Here is a 15388-nt window from a genome sequence, read left to right as displayed (position 1 = left end):
CATTAAAGCAATTGGAGAAATTATATTTATCACTGAATAAATGTATTAGTTGAAAAACTTGAATTTTCCTTAGAGAAATCACTAAATGATTACATTATTCAAATTGTTATTTATAGTCCGAAAGATCACATCTTACGATGTTAATATTAATAAAAGTCATATTTTTCATTGCAACAAACTATTCTATTAGAAAATGTATGTAGAATTTAAAAAGTATGTATAATCAAATTTTGCTCTGACATTTTATATGATCCATGATCATTTAATTTAGAATAATTGCAATATCTCTTTGTAGAAATATTATTAAATCTGTGAAAAATCTAACCCTCTATCTAGCATATCCCTGTACTGCAATGTACCTAGAAAGTCATTGTTTTATTTTCCTTTGGATTTGTACATATAGTGCCTTCTTCCATTATCTAATTTCCCCAATACCAGAATAGATGAAGTCAGTTTGCACAGTTTCGTCCTCACTCAAGTAATTGGTATTATTAAATTTGTGCTTAAAGGGAGTGAAATACACTCCAAAAGAAAAAGCTTTTGGCTGGGTGCTATGATTTTCATTGCCATTACTTGTGCCCCTGCTTCAAGGCAAGACATGAGGATGAGAGATAAAAATACCAATGAGAAGAAATCTTATATCTCTGAAGGGACCATCTGCCAAGTTCACAGGACATCTAAATTCTCCTAACAGCCCCAAATCTGTAGAGAATGGGTCTTTATACACCAATGCTCAAGTTTCCATATGAATACAGAAATAAATCTATCTCCACTTCAAAAACATTTCCAGAATCTAAAAATCTCTCCTTACCACCCTAGTTCAAGTCATTGGCATCTCTTCTCCAACTGTTCTCCTTGCTTTTACTCTTGATTCACTACAGTTCTACTCTTGACCAGTGTTATACTTTAAAAATATATATCAGATTGTGTCACTTATCTCTTTAAAAACCTACAATGGCTCCTATCTCACTCACAGTGAAAGGCAGTCTTTACTACGGTCCACCAGGCCCTCCAAAATCTGGGCCCCCACAGCCCCTTTGATCTCATGCCCTACTACCTTCCCCAACTCATTCTGCTCCAGCCACACTGGATTTCCTGCTGTTCTCTTCTCTGATCACGTTAAGCATGCTCCCAACATGCGCGCCTTTGCATTGAGTATTTACTATGTCCAGAAAGCAAACCTGACTCTCTTACCTTCTTCAAATCTTTGTTCCAATGTCCTTTCCACTATATTTAAAATTGCAACCCCACCTCTTGCCATTCCGAATACTCCCGCCACTTTAGTAGTCCTATGTCCCTTTCCCCACTCTGTATTTTCTTTTCAGAAGATGTTTCATTTTTAAATATACAAGATTTACTTATTTATTGTTTGTTGGCTTATATTTTTGTCCTATTACGATAATAAAAGCTGTATGAGGGGAGAGACCATTGGTTTTGCTTACTATTTTTTAAGCACTTACAGCAATGTCTGGTACATAGTAAGAGCTTAATAAATATTTTTAAATGAATGAGTCCTTACTCTTTAGATTAGGAGTTTACCCTAACAGTTCCTTTCAGGTCTCAAGGGCCATGCATAAAAGTTGAACCAAAGACTGAACTACTTTGCCTTAAAATTTCTGTCTTTATAAGCTCACAGAAAGCTCTCCCCAGTGCCACTGAGGTTGAACAATGGCTGCCTTTATTTCTTGATCCTATCTAAACTCCATATTGAGCTCACGTATCCTGTCAACATCTGAGCTTTCTTCATATGTCCATACTTGTTGTCACCCTCTTGGCTACCAAAAATACAAAATGTTTTAACCATCTCAACCAGAGCATTTGCATTATCATTTAGATAAGACAACCAAAGTGATACATATCTGATTTCTTTCCTTTTCTTTTCTTCTTCAACCTTTTCCCCCCTTCCTTTTCTTCCCTCCCTCTTTTCTTCTCTTTCTTCATTCCTTCCTTTTATGAAATTCTTTTTTTTTTTTAATCTGGCCTGGCCTAAGTTAGAATTAGGACTAGGACATTATCCTAGAATACAGACCTCAGTATTCTACCATGGTCTGCCAAAATTCACCCTTGCTATGCTCAACATAGCCCCCAAGAAACAGCCTCATGACAGAGCAGTATAGCATAGTGGTTGACAGCACAGATCATGAGCTACTTTGTTTGGGTTCAAATCCTTGCTTCACCAATACTAGTTGTGTCGACTTTGTTAAGTTACTTTCTATTTCTTCAGTTTCTTCATCTACAAAAATGGAGATAATAATTTTAGATACTTCATAGAGTTGTGGGAAAGATTAAGTGAATTCATATAGGTACATTTTTGAAGAATGTCTAAACACTGTATAAAAGTTGGTTCTCAATACCTTTAGGTAAAATCTAGTTGTCATCCTTAATCTAAATCATACTCTAATTTTTGCCCTAGAAGTTTACCTTTATCAATGGCACAACCTAATTGAACAAATAAGGTACCCTTTAGTGAGGGAGCAGCACTGTCACTGGGGAATTCCACATCAAGTTGCATGGAGTATTTTCCAGGATTTATGTTGGCAAGTGTTGAATAAACAGTACGAAGCCATTATTTCTTTCAAAATTCTCCTAGGTTGGGTTCTCCTAGAAAGAGTTCCTAAGAGTAGAATGTGCATGGAAGTGATTTCCTTGGCAAAGATGCTAGGAAGCACTGGTAAGGGAGTGGAGAGGTTAAGAAGGAAGCTAGGAAAGAGTATAATATGAGGAAGGTGTACTGTGTACAATAAGGTCTCAATCCTGAGTTCCCAGTCCTTGACAGGCATGTTGCATACACTCTGACCGGAACTTCTGCTCAGAGTATACAACATGCTTCAAATTTACCCCAAATGAAGATGTGAATGAGCACTAGTATTTACCAACTGAGAGCCATCTGGCATTGGTTGAGATTTATTGGGAGATGTAAGGAGGCAGAGCCTTAATCCCCTGCAATTCATGGGCTTTGGGGACTAGAGAGCCCTAAGGCAGAGTCCCAGGAACTTGCAGATAGCAGATGCTAGTCAGAGTGCAGGGAATGTACACTGAGGAAGGAGTATGGGTGATGTCCCAAGAGTATCTCATACACCAGTGAACTGAAGCTTTCAGTAAAATCAAGAATATGGAGGCATTATGATAAAACCTTCCTATGGGGCCTCTAATGAATCATTTCTACTTTCATAACAAAAGTTTAAATATTTAAAGCTCTCAGGGGCACAACTTTTGGAAATATGAAACTTCTGCTGCTAAAACTGTCAATGTTTATACTTTATTATTTTTATTTTTTAAATGTTTTTATTCTGATAAGCACATTTAACATGAGATCTACCCTTTTAAATAAATCTTAACTGTACAACACATTCCTATTACTATAGACACAATGGTGTCCAGCACATCTCTAGAACATATTTGCCTTGCATAGCTTAAATTTTATAACATTGAATAGCTACTACCCATTTCCCCCTATCCTCATCCCCTGGAAACAGCCATACTACTCTGTTTAATGTTTATAATTTCATATGAAGTACTCTAAAGCAAGATTTGATGATTTAACATAGTAACTACATTTTATCAAATTATATTGACAATTGACTTTTTTCTTAAAAATATTGATCAAAACTTTCAAAAAAATTAATTCTTTCAAAATTATTGTACTATCATTTATGTAATAAATGTTTTTAACTTTTTACATATAGAGAATTACAAATAATTGATTCACAATGCTAGTACTGGCTTTGATACAAGAATAAATGTTACTTAGGTATATGCTTCTCATTTATCACTAGTTGTGCCTTTGCTAGTGTATTAGCTATTTAGTGCAGATTTTCATGTGCAAATGGGTGTTTATCTGCTTAGTCCTTGTCAAAATGATTAGGTAGCCTTCCGATTCAATACATCTATGAAAATCGCATGTGCTATACTGTTATAGTTTGTTCAGAAAACAGTTATTTTAGCTTCCCACATGTTATTTGTGTTGAATTGCACTTGTAAGGAATATGTATACTAATCCACAGTAATATCTATTATACTTCTATAATTTAATTCATGCAACTCTGTCAGGAATAAAATCAACCACAATTTAATTTCAAACCTTCCCAACCAGCAGCAGCTATACAATTTATGTGCTCCTTTTCTATTTTTACTACTGGATAATGACAAAGATGAATGCCTTTAAAAAGAAATACATATTCATTGAAAAGACTGAGATCAAAACTATCCCCCCTTCAAAAAGCCCATGAAGTTAGGAAGCCCTTTGGCCTACTACAGGAGGTTTGTTGGGAGTGAGATGGAACAATGCCCAAAACTACATCTAATGAGGACCCAATAATCCAGTTAAATTAAACCTGCAACACCTTTTTACAAACCATAATAATCAATGCCATCACAATTGATGTCAGCTATAATATTATTAAATATATTTTGAAGAATAAATGATTAGCTATGAGCATAGCCAGGGGTCCATCATACTGAGTGTGCCAGGTTAAAATGTATAAAGACAAAAATATTCAATTGGCAACTTAATGAGTTTTAAGGTCACTGCTCTCCTGACCCATATGTTCGTGAACATGAAAAGAAATGAATATTAGTTCATTAGCAGTGATTTACATGTTGAATGACAATGATGAACTTACAAACATCACTGTCATGAGAAACTGTTAATGTGAATAATGATAAAAATACTGGCATGTCTCCTTTATCAATTGATTGGATTTCTTTTCCTCGCTGTGCTCACCAGCGATTTGACTCTTACTTCAAAGAAAATAAAAAATAGCACCATAGTGAAATTGATGGGGTAGTTCCATAGAGCCATGCATCTCTTATTCTACTTTAGTAATTTTTATAGCTTATTTGATATAATGTAAGACATAAAACTCAAGTCACTCAAGATATTGCAACTTTGATTTCCAAAACAAACAAATGGCTTTATCTATTTGTATACTTATGTAGATAAATGTGTGATACAAAATGAGCTTTCAAGAAATCATTTAGAGTATAAAATATTTTGGCTAATAGGTGCTGAGAGCATATTTATCTTTTGTATATAATTTTATGCTACTTGCATTAGAAAATACCAAGCTCTGGCTATAATATTTTGAGTGCAAAATGTATGATCATGAAAATTATCTTGAGACACACACTATTATATACAATTTTTTGATGCTATGGTCATCTATCTTCAGACACTTTTCTCTAAATTTCAAAGCCTATTTCCTCATCATGTTTTGTCTTAGTTTGAAATTCAGAACTGGTAGTGGGTTATTTGAAAACAACTAGATTTGGTTGGTAGCCTTTATCTGGTAATTTTAAAGAAAATACTTTATTGCTTTCTATTCAATTAGATTTCATATAATGTTGAATTGATACTGACATTTGAAATTGAATATGTATAAGTGGAAAATAAAAAAAAACTAAAACAATATATAATAGATATAATATAAAACTTCATCTAATTTCCTTTTTTATGGGAGAAGAAAGAAAAGTAATGTATCAGTTGGGAATAAATCATACCTCTAATAAAGCTTGTTTTATGGAGAGTCCTACCCTGAATATATGTCAAACCATTATTTGGGGGTATTCCTTTGTTTTAGGAGGTCTCTCAACATTAAATATTATAAAATATCTTCTCTAAATTATGTCTCTCTTTCTACCCCAGATTTCTAAAGCTAACCATCCTATAAAGTGTTTTAAGAATTTCATGTGCAAGTGAAATTGCCTTCACTTTATACATTTAAGTCAATTGTTGTAATACCACCAATGATCAATGTGATCATCTTGTAAAATCTAAATGAAAGTGTGTTGCTTTTACCTTCAGAGATTCCTCTTGTTTAAAGAGATCTTCAAAATCTTTAGCACAGAGGTCAGGAGCATTAAGAAGTTGTTCCACTTCTGATAGAGCTTGTGAGACATGAGTGATCTCAGTCAGATAAGTAGAAGGCACATAAGAAATTTCCAAAGGCATGTCTTCGGTCATCACCATCACTGATTCTTCATGGACAGTGTGCTGGTATAAATACACAAAAAAATAATTCTTTTAGCTTCCTAATAATGAAAATACCTCTACTGAGTTTCTATAGATTCCAGTTTATAGCTGACAGAGGGCTGAAAGTAAATAAAAAAATACATGATAAGTCTAGTAAAAAGGTTATTTATATATACCCTCTTCTTCCAAAAAGCATTAGACACTTTTATAATAAAAGATATATACAAATTAGCACCGGAAATATAAGAATGAAAAACCAAGAATTATAAGGTCACAAGAGGGGTAGTTTTATCCTAAGAAAAGGATAACTTTTACAACTGGTTTTTTAAAATGTAATTTTAACCTTCCTGGAATACTCAGTATGGGGTAGGATGAGGAGGTCTACATCTGTGGTGTTCATACCAAAAGAATCTTTGCTATACTTTTTTCTATTAATCCCGATTGAGGTACAAGAGAGGCAAAGGGTTTGTGGCTGATATGTACCTTACTATTAAGCAACCCTCTCCTCCAAATTCCAGACATCAGGTCCTCTCTTTGATGTTAGGTTCTTGCTAAGTTAAGCTGCTAATTAAGTTACTAGATGATCAGTACTGAGGGTGGAATTCACATTTTGGTAGGAACTCCAGAAAGCCCTAGAGTTCTAAGACAGCATCAGTCTCTCCTGCTGTATCTCTGTACTTACCTATCTGGCATTCAAGTGATAGACCTGATGGGCATTTAAAGCTCAGAGTCCTTTTGGACCTGGCCAGTAGTGCCTTCTTCCCTATTCTTTGTAAGACCAAGAAATAGATACTATTTGACACACAAATTCAAAAAGATAGATGATCTTTGCTCCCTTCTGTCTACACTATAAGCAGCAAAACTCTTGTATTTGAAATTAGTTTCCCAGTAACTTTGTTTTGAATTGATCAACTGCCACCTGCCTGTTGATGGGGTCAGCTGAGAGTTCCAGTAGCAGGGTCTCTAGGGGGAGTTGTGACTATAAGCATACTAACAAAGCCATTTATTACTGCACAGACTTGATGACAAGACCATCTTAATTTTTGCAGTAATATAAATGGAGTTTAGGAACCCAGACGGAAGCCACATGAAGATGGGTAAAATTACAAGCTAGTCCATTTATGCTTTCCTTTTAATTTCTCAGGTCCGGGATTCTTGTGCTCAATTCTTATATAATATAAAAGTGAAATAGTTCTAACTCAGATGTCTCATCTACTCATGGCACTGTAAATTCATAGGATTACACAAATTAGCTTAAATTACACAATGATACTTTTTACAAACTTTGATTTAATGTGCATATCTTGACCAAATACATGACACATCTTCCTTTGTGATCAATGTAACAATGATAATCTACATGCACTTCTAATTTTCCACTTAAAATAATATTAGAATTTTGGGCTACAGTTTAATAATCATAGATTTAACCATAGATTTTTAAATAAAAATTCTCGATCTCTTCATCTCAAACCAATCATTTCACCAATTTAAAAATAAAGAAATAAATTAGCAGGCTATTTGAATTTGCAATTTCTACTGACACATTAGGTTTCACACTAACCAATAGACTTAACAACACAAGTCAAGCAAATTTACTGTGACTTTCACATTTTTCTTTAGACTGGTGAATATTGTTCTTAGTTAAAATTTCCAAGTTAATAAATTTGTCTTATTTGCATCAGTTGCTTCAATTTCAGAAGGAAAAATAGGTCTACAATTATCTGAAACAAGATTATTTCCTATATTATTTTTATAGCATAATTATCTTTCTTTTTAATTACATATATTTTATACCTGTATGTTTTTAAAGAATAGTGTTTTTTGTTATTAGGGACAGAATTGAGTAGAAGAAAAATAGTAGTTTCTCTTTCTCATATGTATGTGTGTGTGTGTGTGTGTGTGTGTGTGTATATATATATGTATTTTTGTTTAACAAAAAGGATTGTTTTAAAGTGGGACATATTTTCAAAATATTTAGAAAATATATGAGTTTCATTTAAAAAAAAATCAGTGAGTTCCAAAAGGTTTTGATATCTGTTATCCTCTTAAAAGGAAAATGATTCTAAGTTCTTTATGTCTTCTTTCTGTTTCCTTTTAACATGTAGTTTTCTAGCTCTTCATTACCTACATTTGGGATGCTCTCAGTTGTCTTGAATTCATATCAGTGCCACAGAGATATAATAATTATGGATTGTAGATGGCAAGGAACTTAATTGAACAGTTAAATACAATAAAGAGGTATTAAAAATAAACTCATATTGGACTATTGCCTTGGACTTAATTTCCTGAAGTACAAATTAAAACCCAAATTTCCAATTCTTTGGTGTTTGTGGCTAATGATATTTCATTTTGCATTGAGGAACTTTATATAAAAGTGAGATTTTTAAAAAATAAGTAACTCTGGAGTGCTATGTCTGAGAAGTAAGATTCGGCATCAGCCGCAAGACTAAACCAGGGCTGTAAGATCTAGAGCACATGGTCCTCTGGCTTCTCATTTGTTGAGTTTTACACTACTTGATTATATATGTCATTAATTGGTTCTTTTATTGCATATTGATTCATGTACTTCTTTTCCTCATATTCAAGGAATATGCATGTCAATAGAAAAAATATTTTTCCTATATTTTCAAGGAAATATCTTTTAGGGTAATGTTATGTGACATTTATTTTTAATTAAATTTATTGGGGTGACACTGGTTAATAACATTATATAGGTTTCAAGTGTACAATTCTATAATACATCATCTGTATATCGCATTGTGTTTGCCACTTCATGTGAAATCTCCTTCTGTCACCATATATTTGACCTTCCTTATCTTTACCTACCTCCTCCCCTTTCCCTCTGGTAACCACTAAACTGTTGTCTGTGTCTATGAGTTTTTATTTGTCTTGTTCATTTTTTGCTTTCAGTTTTATATCCTGCATAATTGATAAAAGAGATGAAGAATGAAATAGCGAGCTTAGGAAATAGACCTGATCAGATGGAGGACAGAATTAGTGATGTTGAAGGCAGAAATCTTGACATGATGCAGATGGAAAAAGAGAAAGATTAGAGTGGTATCTATTCAAATCTAGAATTTTTCAAATAATTAAAATTTTGTATCTGGTTCTAAAAACCATTTTTGCTTTTCATTTTCTTAAAGATAAAGTCTTTACTAACCTGATGGTAATATCTTTCAAAGAATCATTAGCCAGTGTATTGCTGGTAAGGTATATCTATTTATATGCGCATTGTGATTATTTTCAGGACTATGATAGCTAAGTCTTAGAGCAATGGGTGTCAATTCAAAGAAATACATAGTCTAATTGTGCCATATTCTATTCACTTCATGCTCAGACATGGCATGATGAGATTCCCCAACCCATTTAGAAATATTAATACTTACTGGTTAATGAAAGCAAACAAAGAGATAGAAAGGTATATTCTATCACTTTAGAGAATATCTTGAGAAAAATTGCAATATTTGCTGTCCTAAACTATTAATAAATGAATTATCTTCTATTTTTTCTTTTGCACAATAAGTTAAATTAGAATGCCTATAATTCCTAAGTGACTTCTGGTTACCATTACCTGTGGGTATGGACTCAGCTGTATTTTCTAAGTTAAAAGGTTAATATCACACATACTATACATTTAATAAAGACTTATCTATTGGAAGATTTAGCTCCTCCTATCATTATGATATTTAGTATCCAGTCATCATAGATAGGAAAAATTAAGTGGTACATATCAGCTGAATAGAAAAACCTAAGGAATAATCCTATGAATCTTTATGAAAAATAGAAATATTTCAAAATAACTTTTTGACATCATTGGGAAACTGTCATTTTCTAGAAAACTCAGTTTCATAAATTTTGAATATTCTCATTTATTATAAAGTTTTAATAGATTTTTATATACAGATATATACAAATAGATTTTTATATTGAGAAATATATCATAATTTTCATATATAATATACTGCTAAAATTTAATTAAGAGAGTCAGACAATTGGAGATTTCATTTACTATCCACTTCTAAAAATATGTCATTCCTTTTGGCACAGTCATGCAGGTCTATAATAAATAAACTATATCCATTGAATGACTTGTAGTTTGGCTTAATAAAAATTTCAGACAGCTATTTAAAAATCAGTGTAATTGGAATTATCATGTTCATTTTCTCTTCTTTATGTAAAATCCATGCACTCATATTCAGATTTTGACTTTTCATTTGAATTTCATTAACTCTGCCTTGAATAATTATATCCTTCTGAATTCTAATGTGTACAAATGCCGTCTAACCTTTTGAAAATCAACTTGCTTTTGTTAATGTTCTTTACCACCTTATATCATTATAGATTTTCATGCATCATTAGCAAGGAAGTGTTCTAGCCATACTAATTTATTTTATTTCTCTGTTCATATTCCCTTCTAATGACATATACCCAAAAGAATACACTATCCTCATTTTCTGGGAATGAAAATCAAGAGATGTGAAAGAAAGCCTCAAAGTACCTATTTATATTAAGAAATAAAAGACTCAATTGATGCTTAAAAAGGATTATTATAAGACAAAACTACTATTTGTAATACTTAAAGTTAAGATAAAAACAATTTTGAGATTTTGAACTATGTAAATAGATATAGGTATCAGTCATAAATTATTTCCAAAATAATTTTGTTTTTTGGGGAAACTTTATCACATTCTTTTTATTACTTAAAGTAATAATTTTGTTTTTTGGGGAAACTTTATCACATTCTTTTTATTACTTAAAATTTGTTTCTTGAAGGGCTACATAACCACATGAAATGAAGGCAATCCTGTTTTGAAATAAATGGTGCATTATATCTAAGTTTTTAAAACAAAATGTCTTTCTCCATGATTGAAAGGACTTCTCTCTCTTCAATATAAAAGTTTCAGATGGGTTGTGATTACTGGCACATTTATGAGTTATGAGAAGAAAGAAACTGAAGAAGGAAAATATGCTATATGCCATATTATTATGATGTATTCCTTAAAACTACCTCTATATCTAGTATAAATATGGTATATAAAAGATATGTCAATGCCTTCAAAGTCTAACTGACAAAAGCAGACTGGTTTCCAGACAAAAAAGTAACATAGTGATGGAGCCTTTTTTTTTTTCTTATTTTACTCTAGTTAGTAATAGAAAAGATGTGCCAAACCTTCAAAATAAAACAATTATTTGTTAATGATTTAAAGTAAGCCACGCTATGAAAATCTGTTAATTTATATCAGATTATCTTTCTTTGAAAGGACATTCTTAAATATTAGTTAAAAATAATAATACAATGGCATGTAAATCCTAAATAGGATTATAGGCTTTGTATAGCTTCTGATGGGTCATAAGTGACATGGAAAAGGGTAAGGCTTAAGTTATCTTACTCATGTATATCTCTCTCCTAGTCATACAAGTCTTCAGAGAGAGACATTTAAGTTTCCTTCTAGGGACCATTGCAGTAAGGCCAGTTTAGGCTATTTTTATTTATTTCTTGATCACTTCTAGTAATTATAAGCCTAAAAAGGCAAATCAAATGAGAACATTTGGCAAAAAAAAAAAATACTGCATTAATCCATAGAGAGAATAAAAGACCCAAATAACAAAGCGTATAAAAAGAATATGACACACGTGAGATAGATATGGGTTACTCTTTCCTGTTCACTGTTTTGCAATACTAGCAGTCTGACAGTACATGGCCTTGAATGCTTTTAATTAAGTCACTGGTCAGAAAGACCTTGAATAATAAGCCCGATAAGTCTGAATGGATTGGTTATGATCTTACATAGAGAAAACAGCAATGTGACAGTGTTTGCTCTTAGGTGTCCCTACCCCGTATAACCTCATCCAGAAAACTACCTCAGTCAAGCTATGAAACAAACAAGGGAAGGACACATCCTGGAATGATCATTAAGTAATTGATTAACAAATTGTATTGAGCTTATAATTTACCTCTTTTGTTTTTTAAAAGAGATGAAAACACATGAAATACACAAAATAATCATGGTAAAATACTGCAGAAAATCATCCTTTATAGTTATATTAGTTATTTTCTAAAATTTGAATAAATTTTTGGAGCAGGGCAGGCTGTCAGTGAGAGATATGTTGGTGAAGCTGGATTTGATAGTTTTTAAGTACATCTTACTTCTATGAGGCCAGGCATAAATAGTGTCCTGTATAAAGAGTTTGGCTGGACCTGCTTATTGATCTGTCTACTGTTAATTCTTCTCTTCCACACAATCAAATTTACCTAATTCCTCAAGGCCACACTAAAGTACCATCTAATTAAACTGATAAACTGAATCTCGATAATGTGTTAATGGCTTATAGTGGTTTAAAGTATTATCCTTCATATGATAACATCTGCATTTTAATAAGGATTTTCAATGAATTAACATAAATTAGTATCTTGGTAGAATTATAGTCACTAAGTATGGCCTACTGAAGAAATGAAAGGGCTTTGGTTCCCATCAAGGTAAGCACCAACACAGATGTACCAACATATATAGCCTACCTTCTAAGAAGTCACTAGTCAAATAACATGATAATTTAATAAATAAGGTTATATACCCTAGGTGCCTTACAATGTAAAATAAATGCAGCAAAGACTATACATAGTATCTGGCATATAGCAGTATATCAAAAATATTTGTTGAATAAATGAATGAAGAAACTATCAGCTTAAAAGGATAGTTTTTAAAAATAGATATTTAGCTAGAATTACTGGGGTCTACAGCAGTAATATAATTTCCATTTTGGGACTCCCAGAACCCAAACAGAAATATTTTCTTCATTTCTGATATAATCTTCATTGGCATATATTTAAAAGGTATTTGTGATTTAACTATGTGACATTTCTCCAATTTAATGAACATTAGCTAAATGCTATTACACATACATATCTTGAGTCTTCAGTTGCCTCTCAGATTAATGTAACTCATTATATGTGAAGAAAAATGAGATAATTATTGGCATATTTTTATACAGATAATCTTAGGAGATATTAATTTTAGTCCCTTCATGGAGGTCCACAATGCCTATTAGCAAGTTGAAATGTCTGGGAAGATTTGCAGTCAAGAAATCTTTTTAATCCTTGCTAACTCTTCCTAAACTCATCATATAAAACTTTTACTTTATAGAACCAGTTTATGTATTTTTGATAGCAAGCTATCTCAATATATCAGTTTGGGAATATAGAAGGATTTTAAAAATATGTTTACATGTTAAAATGAACACACATATACGTATATACATATATTTAATTTAATAAGAAAATTAGCACAGAAAAGTCTCAGAAAATCTGGCCATCATTTATGTAGATAATTTAATGAGGCAACTAAGTATTTATGTCTAAATATGCATGTTCCATAATTCTGCTTTTGAATGAGATTTTTTTTTTTTATTAGAAATGTGATAGTGCAGATGCCTGTAACTGCATTGTCCAATATGGTAGTCCTTAGCCACATGTGACTATTTAAATTTAAATCTAAAGTATTTAAAAGAAAATAAAACTAAAATTTTAGTTGCTGATAAGATTAAAATATAGCACAGTGTTCAATTTTTAATAATAAGGTCAATGAAAAAGTTAAGATCTTCATTTTCAGATGAAAAATATCAACACTAGCACTATATCAGACAATTGTAGAATATCTAGATTGATAGTTTTCATCACAAAGGTGATTTAAACTGCCTACTAAATCCAGTTTAAAATGTCAAAAGCTTAAGATTCAATCTATTTTTCATGCTACATCTGATTTCCTTAAACTGCTAATATATGTTGTTTTCAGATACACATAACCTCAATATCTAAGTACACTCAACTCTGACGAAGCTAACTAATAAAAGCACCTATTGTGAACTATATAGTATGCATGATTATCTGTTAAAAGTTTAATTTATGTATATATGTATATGAGTATGTGTGCATGTGTGTGTACATACAAACGAAATGGAAATGTTGAGATGATGAGACTACTACCTCATATATAAAAGGTTTTTCTTCCTTATAGCTAAGTAGACACAACATCCAAAATAGCCATGCCTAACTACTAGAATCTAGAAGAATATGTGCATCAGGGACTCAAATTATAGAAAAAGAGGTACAAGTAGAGACAGATCATGAACTGGTGGTTTTTAAAAGATAGGTGAATCTGTGGCACAATCTAGGATAGAAACTGTGGATATAATGATTACCAGGTGTGTATGTGGAGTGATTTGTGGGAGACAATTGATTTAAGGTCTATTTGACCCAGGAACCTCCTGGTTTGCTTCATGCAGGCTTTACTAGACAGTGGATGTACCAATGCCTAAGTGCAGTCTTAATCCCCATCTTTTGTTCATGAAATCAAGATACTACACCATACATACTTATTCTGGGAGGTTCTGAGTTGGTAACCTATTTTCACCAGAAAAAAATACTCTCGTTATCTTTGTTGTTTCTCAATCAACATTATATAGTGGAATTCCCAAACCTGATTTACATTTATGCTATGAAATTTTGCAACCTTTAATTTAAGCATGACAAAAAGAACACAGACCATTTCAAAAGACACACAGGATTAAAAACGGGAAACAAAGCTGAGAGCCCATATAAGTAATAACAGAAGAGAGTTTAATAAAGATGAAATGAGAAGCATTAAAAAGATAACACTAGAGCACAAAAACCTGATATCTGAGGATATAATGAAAAGCTACATCAAGACCAGTAGAAGAAGGAGACACCAGGCAGGCTGGTCCCACTCCCACATATGACAGTGGAGCACCGGGAGGAAGAGCGCAGCTGCAGAGGTCCCCTTGAAGGAACAAGGGGTTCTAGCTCACACAGGGGTTCCACAGCCCAAGGTTCCAATCCTGGGAAAAAGAGTTCCCACAAAATCTGACTGTAAAAATCAGTGGGGATTCTGGTGCTCCAGGTGAGATGAAAGGAACCTAAAAACCCAGGCATTCCCCTTAAAGGCCCACACACAGACTTGCTCGCTTGCAGACACTCACTCTGGACTCTGGAGGAGGGTAAGCAGCTCAAGAGGCGCAAGAGACGTACAGGGAGGGACTGAGTTGCGTGGTGCCAGGGAAAAGGCTGGAGGAACAGCCACCATCGGTCTGTTGGCAGGGTGCCATCTTCCTTATTGAACTCTCCCTCCACATGGCCAATTCTGAAGCTGTACTGGCCAAGTGAGATAGGCTGGCTCCACTCCATGTCTCACTGAGATCCCACCCAACCCAACCCACAAATTAACCATCGTGGGCCTGTTGCCAAGCAGCCAGCCCCACTCTGTGCTTTCCCTGGGCCAAGAATTCAATAGCAAACAGTATCCCTTAGCTCAAAAAGACCATGAATCCATGGAGAGACTTTCAGTGACAGGAAACAAACCCCACCCCAAGCTACAGTATTTCATAAACAGATCTCAGGTA

The 15388-nt window shown here is 33.1% G+C and overlaps 1 protein-coding gene across 1 annotated transcript in view; it reads right to left on the bottom strand.

Annotated features, from left to right (window-relative positions):
• The window catches only part of DMD (dystrophin), a 1897222-nt gene that overhangs the window by 1093450 nt on the left and 788384 nt on the right, over positions 1-15388 (bottom strand). The window contains 1 exon segment of the mRNA XM_039846417.1: positions 5798-5992. Within this exon segment, the coding sequence (XP_039702351.1) occupies positions 5798-5992 (195 nt within the window).

This window comes from Pteropus medius, unplaced genomic scaffold, assembly GCF_902729225.1.
Source record: "Pteropus medius unplaced genomic scaffold, Ma_sr-lr_union100, whole genome shotgun sequence".
Lineage (NCBI taxonomy): Eukaryota > Metazoa > Chordata > Mammalia > Chiroptera > Pteropodidae > Pteropus > Pteropus medius.
Note: the sequence above shows the minus strand (reverse complement) of the source record. Positions and strands in the feature narration are given on the sequence as shown.